The 22,113-nt window shown below is 45.8% G+C and overlaps 1 protein-coding gene across 12 annotated transcripts in view; it reads left to right on the top strand.

Annotated features, from left to right (window-relative positions):
* The window catches only part of NPAS3 (neuronal PAS domain protein 3), a 380,993-nt gene that overhangs the window by 162,407 nt on the left and 196,473 nt on the right, over positions 1-22,113 (top strand). For 9 of the 12 annotated variants that reach the window (XM_083167041.1, XM_083167036.1, XM_083167040.1 and 6 more), the window contains exon 2: positions 14,364-14,423. The exons of the other annotated variants lie outside the window; for them this stretch is intronic. In XM_083167041.1, coding sequence (XP_083023167.1) covers positions 14,364-14,423 — 60 coding nt within the window. The remainder of the gene's footprint in view (positions 1-14,363; positions 14,424-22,113) is intronic. 12 annotated transcript variants of the gene reach the window in all.

Here is a 22,113-nt window from a genome sequence, read left to right as displayed (position 1 = left end):
TATCTGCAGATGGATCGGGTAGTGTGTTCTATACACGGTGCCCAATCCATCGGGACAAGGGGCTTGATTCTGGTTAACTTGCAAAAGCAAATTCTCTCTGTAATGGACAAAACCGTGTGCACTGCAGGTGGGGCAGATGTAACATGTGCAGAGAGAGTTAGATTTCAGAGGGGGGTGTACTTCAAACTGATATCTATATTGCAGTGTAAAAATAAAGAAGCCAGTATTTACTCTGCACAGAAACAAAATAACATCTGCCCCCCCTTCCCCCTGCAGTGCACATGGTTTTGTCCATTAGAGAGAGAATTTGCTTTTAGTAAGTGAACCAGAATCAGGCCCTAGATGCGCCCGCCCACTGAGCTGTCAATCACTACTGGCTTCTGGTGTGGGTGTGTGAGCAGTCAGCGGACTGCCCCTACACATAGCACAATGCTCTGATACTGTATATCTCTTTCATCTTAGCATATCTTTAGCATTACACAACACTGGCAGGTCTGCTGTTTGGATAAGACTACAATAATCCGATCACATTTTATTCATTAACAGTTTCTTAGCAGCACATTCCGTTGCGCTTTCCAATTGGAAATGGTGATAAAACAAACTGGGTATTTACAGACAGTCAAAAACATAGAAGGGCCCTGCTCGCAAGCTTATAATATATAGATGCCTATATATTTGTATCTTGGACCGTCAAAAATAAAGCTTTATGGTAAAATAAAAAAGTATAGGAACATTTTTGATCATTTTGTCGTGTCCTCTTATCTGTAAAATATTTTTTGTGCATATGTATCGGTAAGCAAGCAAAACCACTAATAGACAATCCTTCGCATCTTAATGCACAATTGACACATTTGAAGGAGAACAAGATGAATTGCGGAATCAGAATTAATGTTTGCCGTGCGTTTCCAGTATTTGCGTTTCCAGTAAATGTAAAATGTAGGCAGTATTTTCTTTGCGTTAAAAATAATAATAATAATAATTAATTTGCAGTTTTGCAATGCAACTTGGTTTTCCTGGATGCAGATTTATACCTTTTAGCTCCGATTCAGCATATATTTCTCTACTGGGCAAAACTATGCTGCACTGCAGGTGGGGCAGAAGCAACATGGGCAGAGAATTACTCAGTGTTCAAACTGAAATCTAAATTGCAGTGTTATAATAAAGCAGACAGTATTTACCCTGCACAGAATCAAAATCACTCAGCCAATGTTACATCTGCCCCATCTGCAGTGCAGCATGGTTTTGCCCATTAGAGACAAAATGTACCTTTATAAACTTAACTGAGTTAGGCCCTTTAGCTGGATTTTTTACTAAACAGTAAAATAAATCTAGTCAATGCCAAGTAAGCCATGTGGCCAAATCAAGGTGGAATACTGCATGAGTGCGCTTTGCAGAACAGTGTTCCCGCTCTAAGCAGTCAGGATTGGCGGAGCAGTGTATGTATGATCTTTGCGGAGCAACCTGTGGATAGGGCTTGCAGAACATTGTGTGGCTACGGTTTACAGAGAAACCTTTGGATCGTGCTTGCAGAGAAGCCTGTGGTTAGGGCTTGCAGAGGAGCATGTGCACAGAACTAACAAGTACACGGTAGCCTGTGGTTAGGGCTTGCGGAGTTGCCAGTGGTTAAGACTTGCGGAGTTGCCTGTGGTTTTGGTTTACAGAGAATCGCGTGTTGAGCCTTTCCAATGCGCCACGCTCATAACACAGCTACAAAGCCGCACAGAATAGAAAGTAACTAGGATATAACAGATATGGGGGTTTTTGTGTGTGAAAGATGTGTGTTTTTTACCGCACACTGCCGCCATACATCAGCTTCCGCCAGAGACCATTACAGAGTTATGTCCTTGTATATTCTGTATATTGAAAATAAATGATCCCGTAATCCGCTTGCTGTGTGTATATGACAGCTACAGAGTTAATACCAGGGTCAGTCTCATCTCTCACTCCTCCCTCAGGATAGAGTTATTCTCTGCTGGCCTTTTCCACCCTCACCCTGCAGCCAACACATCTGAAAATACATATGCATAAGAGCTATTTGCATATGCTAATCCATGCACGGCTCAGTGTATTTGCATAGGTGTGAGTTCCCGGCAGTGATATGGGCCAGGAGGGGTGGGGGCAAGAAGTGTTTGCAATGAAGTCCCTCTGCATGCTATGGCTAGAAGCGCCTAACTGCTCCCTCCACCCCTCCATCCACTGTTTGTGATCATGCTGCAACACATCTGCTCTTCTCGGGGAATAAACACACTTGTATTTTGTTACAATAGTTATTTGCTCATATAGATGTCAATTATTATTATTATTTTTCTACGAACATTATTATTTTGACGCTTAGGTATATTCAATTGATGCCCTACCCATTATGAAATTATTTTGACGGAATTTAACCGGCATCCATTATTCAATGCAGCAGCCAATTCCGGTTGTCGGATTTGGCCGGTGATTAATGGTCACCCGGCCGGCGTGGGAATGGGTGAGCGCAGCGGCGGGAGGCAGCACGATTGCCTGGGAGGCAGCGGGAGCCGGGATGGTGGCCTGGTGAGCTGACGGCAGGATGGTACGGGTACGCAGCAGGAGGGTACCGGGAGGCGGCGGACAGAAGGACGGCGCTGTGTAAGCTGCCGCTGCTCTCCCGGTACCGTCCTCCCTGCCTCAATCCGACATCTTTTCATGAGATTGGCAGAAACATGGCCAAAACATTTAGGTTTTGGCTGTGTTTCCGTCAAAAGCAGGTGGATTAGCGGCCATTCTGTCAATCCATCCCCAAAAAATGTATTAATAATAATCTAGCATTGAATAGATCGGAACCCCTTCCAATCTATTCATGTTGAAAACTGACATCTTTTCAGCAAGGCTGCAGTTTCGACATCAATTGAATATACCTCTTAGTGTTTGCCCAGATAGAATATTGTTTCCTCATCTTTGCCAACATTCTAGTAGACATTTCGTTGACTGTATTGCGAAAAAGGGAGAAAGTACAGTATTGATGTTCACCCAGGCGCACAATATCTCTCAGGCAAATTTGCCTATTGGCTCTGGTTTTGGCAAGAAATACGTTCGGGTCTGGGCATTAGATACACCCAGTGCTTTTATTCTATGAATAAAAAAACCAGCACTCGCCTAATTCAAAGCCGCTCACTGGGCAGCTTATGTTCACATAAAACGCTGGGCATTCGGCTGCTTATGATCGGGTCAGTGTTGGGCCAATGTAGCGTCCATGCAAACAATTTATTTATTTATTTCAGAAATGATATCAATTACTTATTCGTGTTTCCAGAACTAGTTACAATTTTATTTGACTATAGTAGGGATACATAGTAACCAATCAGATTTAATTTATCATTTACAAAGTACTTTCTATAAAGTACTCCTTGAAGTTCACTTGTCCTCCTCAGAAGGCCTAATGTATCATCCTCAACAATGTAAACAGATAGGTTAGTCCTTGCACAGGCCGATCGATTTATTGATATAGATATAAGATCACATACTATGGTTTTTTTTGGGAAAGGGGTGGGGTGGGGTGAATATATCAATACATGATGTTCATACCTAATATACACACCTAGAAACCAGCTGAGAACCATCAGAGTATTAAACACTGGATACAGCTGTATCTCTCTAGCAGCTCATTTTGTTATACTGAAGGGAAATAATTATTCTGGAAATCAATTTTCTGTGAATTAATGTGTACCAAGGCGTCAGTAGTGTGGTGTGGACCTCTAGACCCCCTAGAGCAGGGCTGGGCAACACCCGCCCTCCAGATGTTGATGAACTACACATCCCAGCATGCCTTGCATCAGTTTCAGCATGGCCACATAGCAAAACTAACGCAAAGCATCCAGGGATGTGAAGTTCATTAACATCTGGAGGGCCGGTGTTGCCCAGCCCTGCCCTAGAGTCACACTAGCAAAGTTTCCTCCTAGGACAGTAACCTGTTCCCTTAGTTTAAGACACACTTAACGGCACTTAGGATGCTTCCAGGTCTTACACTTGGTATAGTAGGGGCTTATATAATTGAACACCCGGCAAGAGAGAAATACAATAGCCACAGGTGGATAGCATGACGTTAGCAGGATACCCAACAGACACAGCTAGTTCTATGACCAGCTGATGGAGATTAGAGGTAGTGCAGGAGTACAAATATGCAGGATAAGAACCTTAATCCTGAGTATTAAATTAGTATGGCTGCCTCTTGCTGCATCACCCCAAAGTTTCCTGCTTTCAAAATACAAAGTCTCAGGGACAACAGTTGTAACTGCGGTCTCTAAGGTAACTTCAACTGTGGCATGAAGCTGCAGAATGACGCTCCAACAGCACAGAACAATGGGATTCCAAATGGTGGGATAGTTGGGGTTCCTTACAACACATACTGGTTAAGAGGTGGAATTAACCTTTTGAGCGTAACTCTTTTATTTAGTGAATCAGCAGTACTAACAATAAATCAGGTATATGAAAACCTGTTGCAGTATTATTTTATTTATTATATTTAAGCTTTATTTATAGGGTGTAATTTTCTTTGGGTAGGGAAGCGTAGACCGTATGGGTGTTTGTAACCTCTAGGGGCCTGTTAATATTCCTGCTCAGTCAGCTGGTAGCCAGCGAAGACTTTACAGTAGGAAAAGCTACTGATATAAGGATGGATCTTTGATTAGTAACGGGGAGGCTGTCCTCTGTGTCTTACTTTCCTCTCAATGTATTCCAGAGCCAGTAATAAGGATTATTTAGGGTTTAGGCTGGATGCAGGAGCAGAATACATTACAATCGTGTGAACACTGGGGATTAATATGAGAAGACTCCAGGCTGCTTTTGATGACTTTGCACTCATAATGCCAGAGAAATTCTTTGAAAGACAGAAGACATAAGGATTATGAGGGCACTGAGGCATTACAACAGGAGCTGCAACCCGAGAGCTGACACTACAAGCCCCAGAATGCACTGACGCTGGTGCACTCACTCCTAGAGCCATCAGCGAAGCCAGAAGTGTATAATGCCCAATTATAATCATTTCTAATTACAATGTCATTTCAGTTGGGATCCGGGACTTTTACTAAGAGAGATTTACTTTCGCTGCTTAATCACCGTGAGGGGTTAGTTAGTATTTGTCCAGAAAGATGTTGTCCAGTCCATGTTAAAACCTTCAGGTCATCCTGCGTATATCAGATGTGGAGCTAACAGTCTATTCTACAGGAATCCCTACACAAAGCTGTGTAATAATACTTATATGCAGGGCCGGACTGGCCTACTGCCTGCAGATCCACGTCCTACTGTAGGGATTAGGGATGGCCATCGACCATCGATGTTTAGAAAACATCGATGGCTTATGGTCATTGTCGAATAGTTTTGACATCGATGGGGGAGAACCAGATGGTTTCCCACCATCGATGTCAAGCTTAAACGAATAGTTTTGTTTAGCTTTTTCCTGGGACACGGAGCATAGCTCCACCCAGGACACCCGTGAAGCCGCGCCCCCATTTTCTGATTGGCCCACAGGCCTATCAGTCAAAGACAATGGATGACCATCAATATGTAAAAAAGATTGACGGTCATCCATTGCATAATTATGCACCATCGATGGCCTGTTGCACTTTAGCCATTGATGGCAAACATCGATGGCAAAGGCAACGATGGCCATCCCTAGTAGTGATCAGGTTTAGATGCTATCCTAGTGCATTTGAATCATACTTGCCTACTTTTATAGTTGTCTCTCCAGGAGCAGCCCGGAGAGGTAACGCAACGAGGGGGTATGGATGAGGCCAACGTCACTAAGCTCTGCCCCTGTATCATACAAAAGCCGTGGTTCATGGATGGATAGGGGCGGGGCTTAAATAACACTAAACAACAGTATTTGCATCATTTTAGCCCCGCCCCCTCTGCACAGACCCGCACATTTTGCTATTTGAGTCAGTGGGGAAGGAGGGAAACGGATGCTCCAGTAATACTTGCCTACCTTTCCAGGGGACTAGGAGGCGGACCCAATTTTCAGGAGCCTCCTGGCCATTCTGGGAGGGTAGGCAAGTCTGATTGAATTATACATTATCATTCCTGATTTCCGCAGGACAGTCCCGTATTTTTGCTCATGGACAGCCCATAGGTAAAAACTAATTTTATTGAGGCTCAGATATCTATAAGCAAAACACCATTATCCAACTGTAGTCCTATTTCCTGCATATTTTATTTATTTTTGGTTTAGTCTGTGTATCTTACTGTAAGTTTGCATTGACTGTATTAATACTTCAGTCTTTGTTTTTCTCAGCAGTTCTAATTTTATCATTTGAGCCTGTGGAAATTTTGAAGTTGGGTTATGGAAATATCGGAGAGGTTTATATATTCCCTTACCCCAACTTCACGCCACATCTAGCCTCACCACACTGCACTACAACACAGCTCTGCTCACTGCACTACACCACAGCTCCCCTCGCTGCACTACACCATCACTGCCAGCAGTGCCCTCCATGTTGTGGTGGTCGGGTCAGCAATGCTCACTGTTAACATATGGATTTTGCCAAACTCCGCTTGAGGACCAGCATCCAATCTCGATTTACGGCCGATACGAGCCATGATTGGCTCGTGGCCAGAGCCAAATTCAAATTGCCGCCAACTGCCCCTGATTGACTGCTGGCCTGAGAGCTGTAATTGGCTGGTGACAGGTGCCAAATTTAAATAGATGCCTCAGTAGCTTTTGGCTTGTGCTGTGGGCAGTAACACTATCATTGTCCCAGCACAGGCCACCAAAGTAAAGTGCTGGTATGACATACCACTTCATACCGGCACGTTTTGAGCATTGGTTTGAGCAAAATAAAAACAGTATAATAAACAGGGACCTGGCGAGATCACCTTGTAAAAGTTGTGTCTGCTTTGACATATTCTTAAGGAACCAGCTCTTTAAACACATAGCAATTTAAATGATAAGCAAATTAAAAAAGCATTTACTCTGAAGACAGGTGATGGAACTCTTTCCCACTACGGGTGTTTTCATTTTTTTCTACCATTCTCCACTGCCTCCAAATTTTCTGCCAACGGGAACCTTTCCATATTTTTATATAGAAAAACACTGAGAGGCCCATGCCCCAAGTGCACTAATAACTAATGACACTACGATACCACAGGTCCTTTACTGAAAACAGATTTATTATACACTTTTCTCCTCTAGTTACACTGTTATAAATTATTGTGAATGTGGCCTATTGTGTGTTTCCTTTAGTGGTTCCTACGTTCGGAGTCTTCTTTGTGTGAATCTGGGCTTTTCAAAACTCTCTATTTTCTTCTTATACCCCTTTCAAACAGAAAAGCAAATTACCGGGTCATGCATTTCTAACCTCTAATTTTCCCTTGAACTACGGTCCTTTTCTTGTGTGAAAGGTCAACCCCGTTCAAAATGACCCATTTCCCCCGTAATCCTGGTTGAAAACCGGGGAATTTTTACCCGGATTGACCGTTTCGCACATAAGAAACACCTTTGATAAGCAAATCACAAAGTAGAAATGCTTGACCGGTGATTTGCTTTTCTGTGTGACAGTGGGTTCAGATTGGAACTCAAATTCTATGTGAAAGCCGGGATTTAAGGACAATTCTGTCTGAAAGTGGTATTATAGGTTGTTTTAGAAATAAAATGAAACTAAACTCACCATCACAAGCTCATTTGTCTAATTGTCTAATGATTTTTAACGATCTGATGTAATAAAAAATGTACAGAATCCCCGTGGCCAATCGTAGTGGTGTTTTACTAGCACAGGCGCACTCACTTACTATAAATAAGAGACAATCCATTAGTGCTATTGAGTGTGAAAGTGTCAAAGGCACAAATTGACAATGCTGATGTCTGTTGATTGGTGATCTGAGCGTGATCTTAGTAACATTAACAAGCGAAGCTTATGGGTACCTGTTGGGTACCCAACCACAAACTGGGACAGTTCTGCTTCAATTGACAGTTGATAGCACAAAGCTGATCCACCGTGGTAGGATTGAATGCTGCATTACCACCTCATAGACGCAACAGGCTCATGTCATTTGGTTGCTGTAGTTCTGTGTTCTATAATAATATACTGATGTACTAATGTGCAATGGTGGCGCATATTCCAGATGTTGGCAACCTATTCAGGCTAAAGTGCCCAGCCACAGGTCCATGTGCATACAGTATACTCTAATGCAGGCATGTCCAAACTGTGGCCCTCCAGTTGTTGTGAAATTACACATCCCAGCATGCCTTGAAATGGTGTTAGCACCCTAATAGCAAAACTATGGCAAGGCATGCTGGGATGTGTAGTTTCACAACAGCTGGAGGGCCACAGTTTGGACATGCCTGCTCTAATGCATCTCAGTGACTGACTTGTATGACTGACTTGTATAAACTCGGAGCCATTCTCCAGCCACAAATACGTGTAGCCAGGAACATTTCTACATGGCGGTACACCTGATCCAACCTTTGCAGGAGAACTGTAAATGTCAGAGATGCAAATGACATGAGCTTTGGGGGTTTATTTACGAAGCGTCGGGTTGTAAAATCTGGCGCTTCTGATTGGGATTAGGCCTGGAATTTAAAAGGGCGATGCTTATACTAGCAAGACACAACTAGTGAAAGCATTGCCCTTTTAAATATTGGTCGTAAACACAATTAGAAGCGCTGTGTTTTGTAAATAAACCCCTGGTATTCAGAGTACTTGCTTTCCAAAGCTGGGGAATAAATGATTACTAACAGGTATCTCTGTCATCCTGCTGACTGTGCGGTGCTACAGGGTACAGTTATTAGTGACTGGAAGCCGGGTGTCTGGGTTGTCATTCCTGTATGAAAGGACTGTAAACCCGGAACCATACTTAGTCAGTAACACGTTTTTTGCTTCATGCATATAAGCGTTATGATTTTAGCATTACTGCCTCATGGTGCTGTGTGGAGTTTGTATATTCTCCCTGTACTTGCGTGGGTTTCCTCCGGGTGCTCTGGTGCGGATGGGGTGTACCTAACGCAGCAGGAAGCCACCACTTCTCCTGACGGACATACCTATACACATTTATTAGTGGGGGGGCACAGTACAGAGTGCAGATACTACGCTCAGCGGATGGGGTGTACCTAAGGCAGCAGGAAGCCACCACTTCTCCTGACGGACATAGCTATACACATTTATTAGTGGGGGTGGGGGTGGGGGGCACAGTACAGAGTGCAGATACTACGCTCAGCGGATGGGGTGTACCTAACGCAGCAGGAAGCCACCACTTCTCCTGACGGACATAGCTATACACATTTATTAGTGGGGGGGGGGGGCACAGTACAGAGTGCAGATACTACGCTCAGCGGATGGGGTGTACCTAACGCAGCAGGAAGCCACCACTTCTCCTGACGGACATAGCTATACACATTTATTAGTGGGGGGGGGGGCACAGTACAGAGTGCAGATACTACACTCAGCGGATGGGGTGTACCTAACGCAGCAGGAAGCCACCACTTCTCCTGACGGACATAGCTATACACATTTATTAGTGGGGGGGGCACAGTACAGAGTGCAGATACTACGCTCAGCGGATGGGGTGTACCTAACGCAGCAGGAAGCCACCACTTCTCCTGACGGACATAGCTATACACATTTATTAGTGGGGGGGGCACAGTACAGAGTGCAGATACTACGCTCAGCAGATGGGGTGTACCTAACGCAGCAGGAAGCCACCACTTCTCCTGACGGACATAGCTATACACATTTATTAGTGGGGGGGGGGCACAGTACAGAGTGCAGATACTACGCTCAGCGGATGGGGTGTACCTAACGCAGCAGGAAGCCACCACTTCTCCTGACGGACATAGCTATACACATTTATTAGTGTGGGGGGGGGGCACAGTACAGAGTGCAGATACTACACTCAGCGGATGGGGTGTACCTAACGCAGCAGGAAGCCACCACTTCTCCTGACGGACATAGCTATACACATTTATTAGTGGGGGGGGGGGGCACAGTACAGAGTGCACATACTACGCTCAGCGGATGGGGTGTACCTAACAAAGCAGGAAGCCACCACTTCTCCTGACGGACATAGCTATACACATTTATTAGTGGGGGGGCACAGTACAGAGTGCAGATACTACGCTCAGCGGATGGGGTGTACCTAACGCAGCAGGAAGCCACCACTTCTCCTGACGGACATAGCTATACACATTTATTAGTGGGGGGGGGGGGGGGCACAGTACAGAGTGCAGATACTACGCTCAGCGGATGGGGTGTACCTAACGCAGCAGGAAGCCACCACTTCTCCTGACGGACATAGCTATACACATTTATTAGTGGGGGGGGCACAGTACAGAGTGCAGATACTACGCTCAGCGGATGGGGTGTACCTAACGCAGCAGGAAGCCACCACTTCTCCTGACGGACATAGCTATACACATTTATTAGTGGGGGGGGGCACAGTACAGAGTGCAGATACTACACTCAGCGGATGGGGTGTACCTAACACAGCAGGAAGCCACCACTTCTCCTGACGGACATAGCTATACACATTTATTAGTGGGGGGGGGGGCACAGTACAGAGTGCAGATACTACGCTCAGCGGATGGGGTGTACCTAACGCAGCAGGAAGCCACCACTTCTCCTGACGGACATAGCTATACACATTTATTAGTGGGGGGGGGGGGGCACAGTACAGAGTGCAGATACTACGCTCAGCAGATGGGGTGTACCTAACGCAGCAGGAAGCCACCACTTCTCCTGACGGACATAGCTATACACATTTATTAGTGGGGGGGGGGCACAGTACAGAGTGCAGATACTACGCTCAGCGGATGGGGTGTACCTAACGCAGCAGGAAGCCACCACTTCTCCTGACGGACATAGCTATACACATTTATTAGTGGGGGGGGGGGGGCACAGTACAGAGTGCAGATACTACACTCAGCGGATGGGGTGTACCTAACGCAGCAGGAAGCCACCACTTCTCCTGACGGACATAGCTATACACATTTATTAGTGGGGGGGGGGGGCACAGTACAGAGTGCAGATACTACGCTCAGCGGATGGGGTGTACCTAACGCAGCAGGAAGCCACCACTTCTCCTGACGGACATAGCTATACACATTTATTAGTGGGGGGGGGCACAGTACAGAGTGCAGATACTACGCTCAGCGGATGGGGTGTACCTAACGCAGCAGGAAGCCACCACTTCTCCTGACGGACATAGCTATACACATTTATTAGTGGGGGGGGCACAGTACAGAGTGCAGATACTACACTCAGCGGATGGGGTGTACCTAACACAGCAGGAAGCCACCACTTCTCCTGACGGACATAGCTATACACATTTATTAGTGGGGGGGGGGCACAGTACAGAGTGCAGATACTACGCTCAGCAGATGGGGTGTACCTAACACAGCAGGAAGCCACCACTTCTCCTGACGGACATAGCTATACACATTTATTAGTGGGGGGGGGCACAGTACAGAGTGCAGATACTACGCTCAGCGGATGGGGTGTACCTAACGCAGCAGGAAGCCACCACTTCTCCTGACGGACATAGCTATACACATTTATTAGTGGGGGGGGGGCACAGTACAGTGTGCAGATACTACGCTCAGCAGATGGGGTGTACCTAACGCAGCAGGAAGCCACCACTTCTCCTGACGGACATAGCTATACACATTTATTAGTGGGGGGGGCACAGTACAGAGTGCAGATACTACGCTCAGCGGATGGGGTGTACCTAACGCAGCAGGAAGCCACCACTTCTCCTGACGGACATAGCTATACACATTTATTAGTGGGGGGGGGGGGGGGGGGGGCACAGTACAGAGTGCAGATACTACGCTCAGCGGATGGGGTGTACCTAACGCAGCAGGAAGCCACCACTTCTCCTGACGGACATAGCTATACACATTTATTAGTGGGGGGGGCACAGTACAGAGTGCAGATACTACGCTCAGCGGATGGGGTGTACCTAACACAGCAGGAAGCCACCACTTCTCCAGACGGCCGTAAATAAGAAAATGTGCGAAGAAGGCTCCTACAATGGGGCATGACAAACATCACAAATCTTACCGCAGAAGCCAAAGGGCCTCATATTATATAGCCTGTAGTAGACAATGGAAGGGGGATACAATAGAAGCTTCCAGATACACCATGGATTCTTACAATGTATTTGGGGAAAGCGTTCTCACGGAGGAAGAGAAATATTACAGCAAAAAGACATGATTAAGGGTGGCAGGTTCAGGGGACATATCTGTACAGTAAGTCACCAAAAGAGTAGTATATAAGTGGAACAGTCGTCCAACAGTGCTGGCATAGTCTATTGACCGTGCCTGGGACCAGAGGCACACATGTAATTGGTGCAGGGTGTACCAAGGAGGGCTAAAAACAACACAACCGTCACCTATTACCTTATGGATGGGGCCATATTTAGTGAACAATGCCTAGAAACATGGTGCTAGCGCAGTAGACTTTAGTACAGGGGGACAGGGTGGGGGATGGTGCTCTTGTAGAGATCACACAGCCCCCTCCACTGGTGAAATACTGATACTCCTTTCACATCGCACAGTCAGCTTGGACCCGGCTCCGACCTGGCTCCGGCACTTTCACATTAACCCTTCTTATAACCCGGGTTGAATTGCCGAGTTGGTTGACTTGGGTTATAAGCTGCGGTGCTTTCACACCGCCCCTCGACCCGGCACCACGCATCACCAACCTGGCAATAACTCGGGATTGATGTACAATCTGAAAGGGGCATAAGGCATTTATATACTAAGATGGGAGTTGTATTGAAGATGGGTTGTTGCCCGTAGCAACTAATCAGAATCTACTCTATTTTAGCACCTTCTAGAAGATAATAGATAGAATCTGGTTGCCCGTAGCAACATCTCATCTTCAATAGAACTCCAATCTTAGTAAAAAATAAAGTCTAAATTTCAGGTGTATTAAACACCTGGCTCTCCAGCTGCTGTGGAACTACACATCCCAGCATGCCCTGCCACAGTTTTAGCACTCTCGAATAGCTAAGCTGTGGCAGGGCATTCTGGGGTGTGTAGTTCCACACGAGACGGAGGCCTGCATGTTGAATACTCATTGATCCTAATCTACGTTTGCATTTTGCGGTATCCAATAATACGTGAAGCGTAAATAATAAATCTCCTATTGGAGAGTGCGAGGACGGCTGACTCCGGAATAATCAGTCCTCTGTAGATGCATCGTATTCATGTTTCAGTAAATGCATTTTTATGTAGCTGCCACTTACAGTGTACCTGTCGCGCCTGCACACCGGAGATAGCCATTTAATGGGCTGAACCAATATTTACCAATATATCCGTTCATGTGGAACTCCTTGCTTTAGTGTTGTCACTAGTTTCACGGAAGGGTAGGCTGCAATTCTCATGAATATATGTGTAACCCCCAAATCTCTGCTTTCACTGTATGCATGCGGCAGGCAATGTCTAGGGATTTCCGTTAGGGTGGGAAGCCTCCCGCCAGCATTCAGTTCCTCTGTGCACCTACATATTGGTATATACATACCTACATACATACCTACATACACTGGGTATAGGCGGGTTTCACTAGGACTAAAATAATGGCCTATAATTTAAAATTAATAACGAAAGTGGGGTGTGGGTCATAGAGTCGACACTGTGACGGAGAACAGACATTAGTTAGACCACTTAATGTCGACAGGGCTTAGGTAGTTATGGTAAATGGGTTGACAGGGTCATAAGGTCGACTTTGGGAAAGGCTACAGTCAAAAGTTCGACATGAGTTTTTCGCGTTTTTTTGTCCCGAAGTCGGCATGGACACCGCATCAGTGTGCCGCGTCACCTTGCATGTCCCGCTGCGCTTGGCACATTATTATAGTCTCCCTCCGCGCCCTGGTGGACGGTAGGGTATGAAATGCCGCCCGTCGGCACATGTCGGCTCAAGATAAAACGAAAAACTCACGTCGACATTCCCAATGTCGACCTAATGCTTGTGTCGACCATCTGACTCTGTCATCCTTTCATGTTTTGACATAAGCCTGTCGACATTTAGTGGTCGACCTAATGTCTGTCAACCTTTACAGTGTCACCCAAGCGACCTTATCCCATGACAGTGGTGGTGATGGATGGGGGGGGGGGATTATATTCTCATACCATAGTAGAATAAAGCCACTTGAATGGAGAATCGGATAGAACCAGACTGAACGAAGGATTAAACAACCGTCGTTCTCCGCAGAGAGACTCTGCTTTCATCTAATGATGTACAACCACCACAACACTCTAGTTGACCTCAGATTGGGTTCTCCGTAGTGGGGAGTATACAGCTGGAGGTCTAGGGACATACATAGCGGTGCTTGGCTGAGGGGTGATAACCTGCATGTTCCCTCTCCTGCCTCATGTGTATAATTTGTATTTTTTTTTTTTTTCACGGCAGGGGAACCTCCAGGTCAATCAGCGCATGTCCCGTCCCTTGTCCTCCAGACCTCAACCTAAGGTACATAATCGTAACTGAATGTGGGAGAGGGTGGGACGTCTTCGTTTTCTGCACCCATCATTTTCCAATATTATTTATTTAATTTACACGAAGACAGAAAGGGAGATAAACAACGTATTTGTTACTTTAATTTATTAGATACGTCTGGTTTCATAATTTTGTTAGCGTGGTCCCTGTACATGATTAACCGCTGGCGTGTTCTCCCGGACAATAGCCATGGATTGGCTTCCCAGGTGAGGACAGGTTTGGCCGCAGAGTACAAGGCCGGTAGTAGACTCTGGTACTCAGTGTGAGCTTACAACAGGCCTTGGGTGCGCAAAATACTGACATGAGACTGGGCGTGTCCACAAAAACGCTGGGCGCACCCCTCAAACACAGGCATGTCACATGTCATTGCCCACCCCACGTCACACAGTCTAGCGAACAGGTCTGAATGAGGCCCTTAGGTTATTTCATAAGGACCTGCATATTTTGCATGCACTCACCTGTGAAATGCACGATACAATTATGAATTTCAATTTGCGCTACCCCCGGCCAGGTGGCTGATTGCAGTGTGGGAACAGTGCATGAGTAATGGGAATCATTCTGGACCCCACAGAAAGTAACAACTGTAACGAAAGAGGGGTAATTCAGTAATGTCAGCTAGGGCTAGGCGAAAATTCCGGATATACCTATTCAATTCAGCCCGTTTCGGCCTTTTCTTTTCCCCTGATACAGTTACGACTTGGTTGGAAAGTTGAATCTGCATCGGTGGAAATGAGTCGGAAACAGACAATGCGTCTGGGGGGGGGGGGGGGGAGGGGGAGGTGTCTACTAAAACCAGCAGTTGGAAAAGCGGCACTTTAATTAAATAGGCGAGGAGTGCAGATTTTCCCCACTGCCGCTAGTGGCCATAAGGAAAGTTCTGGATGTTTTTAATATGTGTCAAATGGATGATTTCTGTGCATTTTACTATTGACTGGAAAATGATAAGAAGAAAGTGTTTTCCCATTTGATGAAAGTCTTTTGGGTACAGAAAATGTCTGTATAGTAATTTCTCAGTTTTTGTGAAACATTAGAATACATCTTTACCTCTCATCTGCTAATTCCAAACCCCCTCCCCCATCAATAATGAACTTTTTATATAAATTCATCTGTAAACTGACATGTCTTTAGTACGCAAATGATATTTAAATCTCCCGGACCCCATTGGGTCAGTGATTTACAACCAGTGTGCCCTGAGCTGTTCTCCTGTGTGCCCCCAGATCTAGAGATGCCAAAACCAGTTTACAGCCACCACCAGTTCAACTGTTATTTACTGGTCTCTTCTTTTCATGTAAAGGGACGATGGATTATATTTTTGTTACCTGTGGGGACCAATGTGATTGTTTTTTATATGGGGGCCAATAGGTTTGTTTTCTTTCCTGTGGGGGCCAATGTGTTTTGCCCTGTGGGGATCTCATGGTGTGCCTTGGCCATTTTAAAATCTTATTTAGTGTGCCGCAAGGTAAAAAGGTTGAAAATCACTGCCCTAAAGGGAAGGCAGTGCTGGTATCCGGTCCCTGGGTCCCCGATGACTAGGTCGACAGTCACTGTTGGTATCCTGGCCCTGGGTTGACAGTGACTAGATCGACACCTAAGAATGGACATACCCTAGGCCGACAATGACAGAAGGTCAATACAAGTTTAAGGCCGACATTCTTAGTTGTTGACCCATTATCCCAGAACAATTATTTCCCCTGACTGCGCACACACACACGGGCGGTTACTGCACAATGATCTCCTTCTGTGGATACACCCCATGTTATCAATCCCATTATTCTAGGTGAAATATTTATCTGCTGACAAACCATCGGGCAGTCACTGCAGTCACAGTTCTGTCTGATTCCATTCATGTACCTGTAAACATGCGAGGGCAGCGCTGTGCGGTTTCACAAACCCTTTACATTCTCCGACTTTCACATCGGAGTGTTGATTTGACATGACACTTGGTGATTCCTATTAGCTGCTGTATCTCGTTGTCCTGCGCTTCATTTGTAAACACCTATTTTTATATACATTAATTTTTTTAATGAAATGGATTAAATTTTGATGATTGTGTAGATCTGCATTGACCTATATGGTGTAATATAGTACACAGCTGTACATAGGCAGATGTCAGCGCAGGTATGAGGGAGAGGAGAATATATAGGGGGAAATGTAATAGGATGAGCGAATCAGACAGTGAGAGATTTGGTAATAAATCTCCAGGGTTTTTTTAAAGCGGCAATCATTTACACTGCAAAATCAAACAGGTTTTGCTGTGTAAATGATTGCCGCTTTAAAAAAACCTGGAGATTTCTTACCAAATTTCTCACTTTCTACAGTAAATCTCTCATCCTATTAAATTCCCCCCCTTGCGTCTTATCCTTCCTGTATGACATCACTGGTGCAATTACCCAACTCTCCTCGGTTCTTCCCTTTACCAGAAAGCAAAACATAAACGAGGGAAATAAAAAGGGCCGTGTGCATGGTTTAATCCACATTAATAATGTAAGAAAATCCCCGTTGTTGGGAGTTGGTTTGTTTAACATTTTCCTTAAACATGGAGCAAACATTTTGAGCTGCTCTCCGTTTTCAATCTTAATATATAATGATGCTGCAAGCTTGTGCAGTCTGCGGAGACCCGCTCGCCAGCCACTATACTGTCAGAAGTACTGAAGCCTAGAAATTATTTTTCAAGCATAATAACTTTTGACGTCTCAATCCCTCAGATGTGGGAATACACTTTCTGCAGCCGGGTGAGGTCTGCAGCATGCATTCTTCATTCGCTACCTTGCACTAGTGATCCACGTGTAGTGCACTCTGCTGTAATCCAGGCATGAGTCACTTCTGCAAAACAAAGCAAAAGCTTCGAAAGCTAGTCTGCGACCTTCTGTGTTTGTTTGAGAATGAGATGTAGTTTCACTCTCAGGGAAGGCAAAGTCAAGTTTGATTATAATGGTGATGTTGCTCTAGGATGTCCGGTCTTTTCCAACATATGAAAGTTATTTCCATAGATCACTTTCAGCTTTACAGCAGGGTTGCCTACAAAAAATCGGGTCCCCCTCCCGGACCCCCGGAAAGGTGGGTAACCCTCCTGGCTTCTGGTGGACCCCTGCTCCCCTCCCTCCCTCCCTCCCTCTCTCCACTCCCCTCCCCTCTGACCGCGCCATTTAAATAACTTCCTGATATATCGAATTGCCGATCCCTGGTGAGGGGGTGGGGCTAAAGTGTCATAATTGCAGCATTTTAGCTCCGCCCCCTCCACAGAGATCGGCAAATCGGGTAATTTTCCCACCATGGGGGTGGGGCTCAATGTCACGCACAAGTCCCGCCCCCCGAACTCCTGCAGAAAGTCTCCTCTGCGGGCTTCTCCCGGAGAGAGGATTAAAAAAGTCGCCAACCCTGCTTTACAGTAGTAAGGTATCATATGCATTGTAGTCTAGATTTTGGCAGGGCCGCCTTAACAACATTGTAGGCAAAGCAATCTGCTGGGGCTGCAACCTACCCATTCACAGGAATAAATAAATAAAACAAAAATCTTACGTGCACCTTCTGCAGTGCCACCCTGTCACTCCACATGTTTCCATACATTGATTGGCTGTCAGTACTGGGATTGGTGGATACAGCCATACACCAGTTATGATGCGGACAGCCATTCACTGTGCCGCAGCAGACAGGATGTCAAGTTTAGGATGCGGCCTGGTGTGATTGTGAGTAATTTATAATTAGAGCGGCCAGGCAGCATTCTTTACCTGTCTCCATAGTAACCTTGCCAGCAGGAACCTGGGGGAGATACCCCCTGGTCCAGCCCCCTCCACCGGCACAAAGGATCCTAGAATCATGGTGCCCATGGACAGCTGCCCAGTATGCCTATACATGAGAAAGGTGTTAAAGTAATGCTACACTACCAAAATGACAGGGCATATATATACTCTAGAACCAATGGAATCCAATACAAATACAGACATGAAGACCTTATCCTACATCTAGAACTTACCTTTTCTAAAAATGATGTTGCCCATAGTAACCAACCACATCCTGTTTATCATTTTCTAGTATGCAATAGCAAAACAATAGGCAGAATGTGATTGGTTGCTATGGACACCATCACATTTTTTTCCTTTTTAGAACCTTTAAGTATATTTACCCTTCATGTTTTGGAGGCCAGGCCTACTGTACTGTATGTAGTCCTACGGCTGACCCCAATCATTGGGTCACAAATCCAACAGCATTGGATGCTCAGAGCCAGATATGGTTTTCTAGAAAGTGTATCTTACAGAACTAGAACATTCTTGATACACCCTCAGGGGTGGGGTGAGACTCAGCGCTTCCCCACCGCCGGTTCCTGTGGTTGTGCGATCCGGTTTACTGTTCTGCCGCCGATCGCTGTTCATTAGCTTTGACTACAATCTCTGTGTAGCCGGTAATTGTCAGATCCCATTACTCTCCACAGTGCTGCATTTTCCAGCAGCGTTTTATCCTCCGGGCTAAATCGTTGTCAGCAGCAACTGCTAAAAGGTCGCTACAGGAAACTCGCTGATGGGACATCTTCCGATATCATTTAATTGCTATAGATGATAACTTATTGTCAGTGACTTTCAGCTGCAGATATTACTGATGCGTCCGCTGTGCAACAGTCACCATTGTGACAATGCGGCTCAGTTACACTGTGACAATGCGGCTCAGTTACACTGTGACAATGCTCCTCAGTTACACTGTGACAATACGCCTCAGTTACACTGTGACAATACTCCTCAGTTACACTGTGACAATACTCCTCAGTTACACTGTGACAATGCGCCTCAGTTACACTGCGACAATGCTCCTCAGTTACACTGTGACAATACGCCTCAGTTACACTGTGACAATACTCCTCAGTTACACTGTGACAATACTCCTCAGTTACACTGTGACAATGCGCCTCAGTTACACTGTGACAATACTCCTCAGTTACACTGTGACAATGCGCCTCAGTTACACTGCGACAATGCTCCTCAGTTACACTGTGACAATACTCCTCAGTTACACTGTGACAATGCTCCTCAGTTACACTGTGACAATACTCCTCAGTTACACTGTGACAATACTCCTCAGTTACACTGTGACAATACTCCTCAGTTACACTGTGACAATACTCCTCAGTTACACTGTGACAATACTCCTCAGTTACACTGTGACAATACTCCTTAGTTACACTGTGACAATACTCCTCAGTTACACTGTGACAATGCGCCTCAGTTACACTGTGACAATACTCCTCAGTTACACTGTGACAATACTCCTCAGTTACACTGTGACAATGCGCCTCAGTTACACTGTGACAATACTCCTCAGTTACACTGTGACAATGCGCCTCAGTTACACTGTGACAATACTCCTCAGTTACACTGTGACAATGCGCCTCAGTTACACTGTGACAATACTCCTCAGTTACACTGCGACAATACTCCTCAGTTACACTGCGACAATGCGCCTCAGTTACACTGCGACAATGCTCCTCAGTTACACTGTGACAATACGCCTCAGTTACACTGTGACAATACTCCTCAGTTACACTGTGACAATACTCCTCAGTTACACTGTGACAATGCGCCTCAGTTACACTGTGACAATACTCCTCAGTTACACTGTGACAATGCGCCTCAGTTACACTGCGACAATGCTCCTCAGTTACACTGTGACAATGCGCCTCAGTTACACTGCGACAATGCGCCTCAGTTACACTGCGACAATGCTCCTCAGTTACACTGTGACAATACGCCTCAGTTACACTGTGACAATACTCCTCAGTTACACTGTGACAATGCTCCTCAGTTACACTGTGACAATGCTCCTCAGTTACACTGTGACAATACGCCTCAGTTACAGTGACAATACTCCTCAGTTACACTGTGACAATGCTCCTCAGTTACACTGTGACAATACTCCTCAGTTACACTGTGACAATGCTCCTCCGTTACACTGTGACAATACTCCTCAGTTACACTGTGACAATGCGCCTCAGTTATAGTGACAATGCTCCTCAGTTACACTGTGACAATGCTCTTCAGTTACACTGTGACAATGCTCCTCAGTTACACTGTGACAATGCTCCTCAGTTACACTGTGACAATAACTCCTCAGTTACACTGTGACAATGCTCCTCAGTTACACTGTGACAATGCTCCCCAGTTACACTGTGACAATACTCCTCAGTTACACTGTGACAATGCTCTTCAGTTACACTGTGACAATGCTCCTCAGTTACACTGTGACAATGCTCCTCAGTTACACTGTGACAATAACTCCTCAGTTACACTGTGACAATGCTCCTCAGTTACACTGTGACAATACTCCTCAGTTACACTGTGACAATGCTCCTCAGTTACACTGGGACAATACTCCTCAGTTACACACCATACAGCAGATGGAAATAAATTGTCGTCATGATCACCGTCACAGTGTTCCGCATCCCCGCTCGCTGCACTCGCATTGCTTCGGGCATGGTGCCGCGGGCATTATTTTGTTCTCCCACCACGCCGTAGTGGATGGTAGGGCATGAAATACCGCCGTCGGCACATATTGGCTAAAAATAAAAAAGATGAAAAACTCATGTCGACGTTTTTGATTGTCGACTTTTCTATTGCCGACATAATGTTTGTGTCGACCACCTAACCCTGTTACCCTATTTCATGTGTCAATCTATGCCAGTTGTCAACCCAATGCATGTTGACCTAAATAGGGTCAACCTAGTGACCGTGTCCCTTGCTCCAATTCCCTAAAATAAGGAGATTCGTTCCATGCAACCTGCCACACGAGATGAAAGTATCGGACGCACTCAATCACTGCCCTCTTCACTCCTGCTCTGCACATTAGCGCACCCTGGTGGAAATCCTTGGACAATACAAGGTACACTATGGGGGTTATTCTGGTTGGTTCGCTCTGATGTGAAATCACATCCTTGCGAGTCAAGCATATCCCGCCTTGCGAATGGTGGGACGCCAGACCACCATTCGCACGGCATGTATGGATGTTTCACATAAACATCCATTTGCAGCCTGCAGGGGAACACCCACATCATTCGATGGTCTCTGACCATCGAATGATGTAGAACGTGTACGCGAATGTACGGTTGCTCAGAGCAACCTGACATCTGCGTGCACATTCTGAGCGAAGTGGGCAGGCATGCTGGGCGTTCCCATATGCTAATGAGTGCCCTCAGATTGCAAGGATGGGTGTGTGCTCCCAACAACAATGTTTTCACCGTGCCGCACGCACCTATGTACATGCGCAATCAACAAACGTCAGCCCTGCCCTGCACGTGGACCAGAATAAGGTCCTATGGGTCCACATGTGTGCATCAGAGTGGCGGAGTACCCCGAAATAGAGGGCTGACGTGCAGCGGAAGAGCTAAGGCGCAGGACTGCCGTTGAGCTGAATCGGGAGCTATGTATGCAAACCTACAAGTCTGTATTGATAGTACTACAGATATAAGTGAGCGGTAATGTGCTCTTCACTTGTATGAAGCTGGAAATGAATTTCAATGGCCGGCCTGTCCCTGCACATAGGCCGCCATCCATTTGCTGAATTAATGCCGGCTCTCAGTACAGTCCACACCGGAATAAATTTAGGCACTTACAGATTCTTTCATCTTCCGTTCCCGTCTTCTCTCCTCTCGACATCTTTTTGGCCTAATTTTACCAAAGAT

The sequence above is a fragment of the Crinia signifera genome, chromosome 12 (genome assembly GCF_055691185.1).
Source record: "Crinia signifera chromosome 12, ASM5569118v1, whole genome shotgun sequence".
Lineage (NCBI taxonomy): Eukaryota > Metazoa > Chordata > Amphibia > Anura > Myobatrachidae > Crinia > Crinia signifera.
Note: the sequence above shows the minus strand (reverse complement) of the source record. Positions and strands in the feature narration are given on the sequence as shown.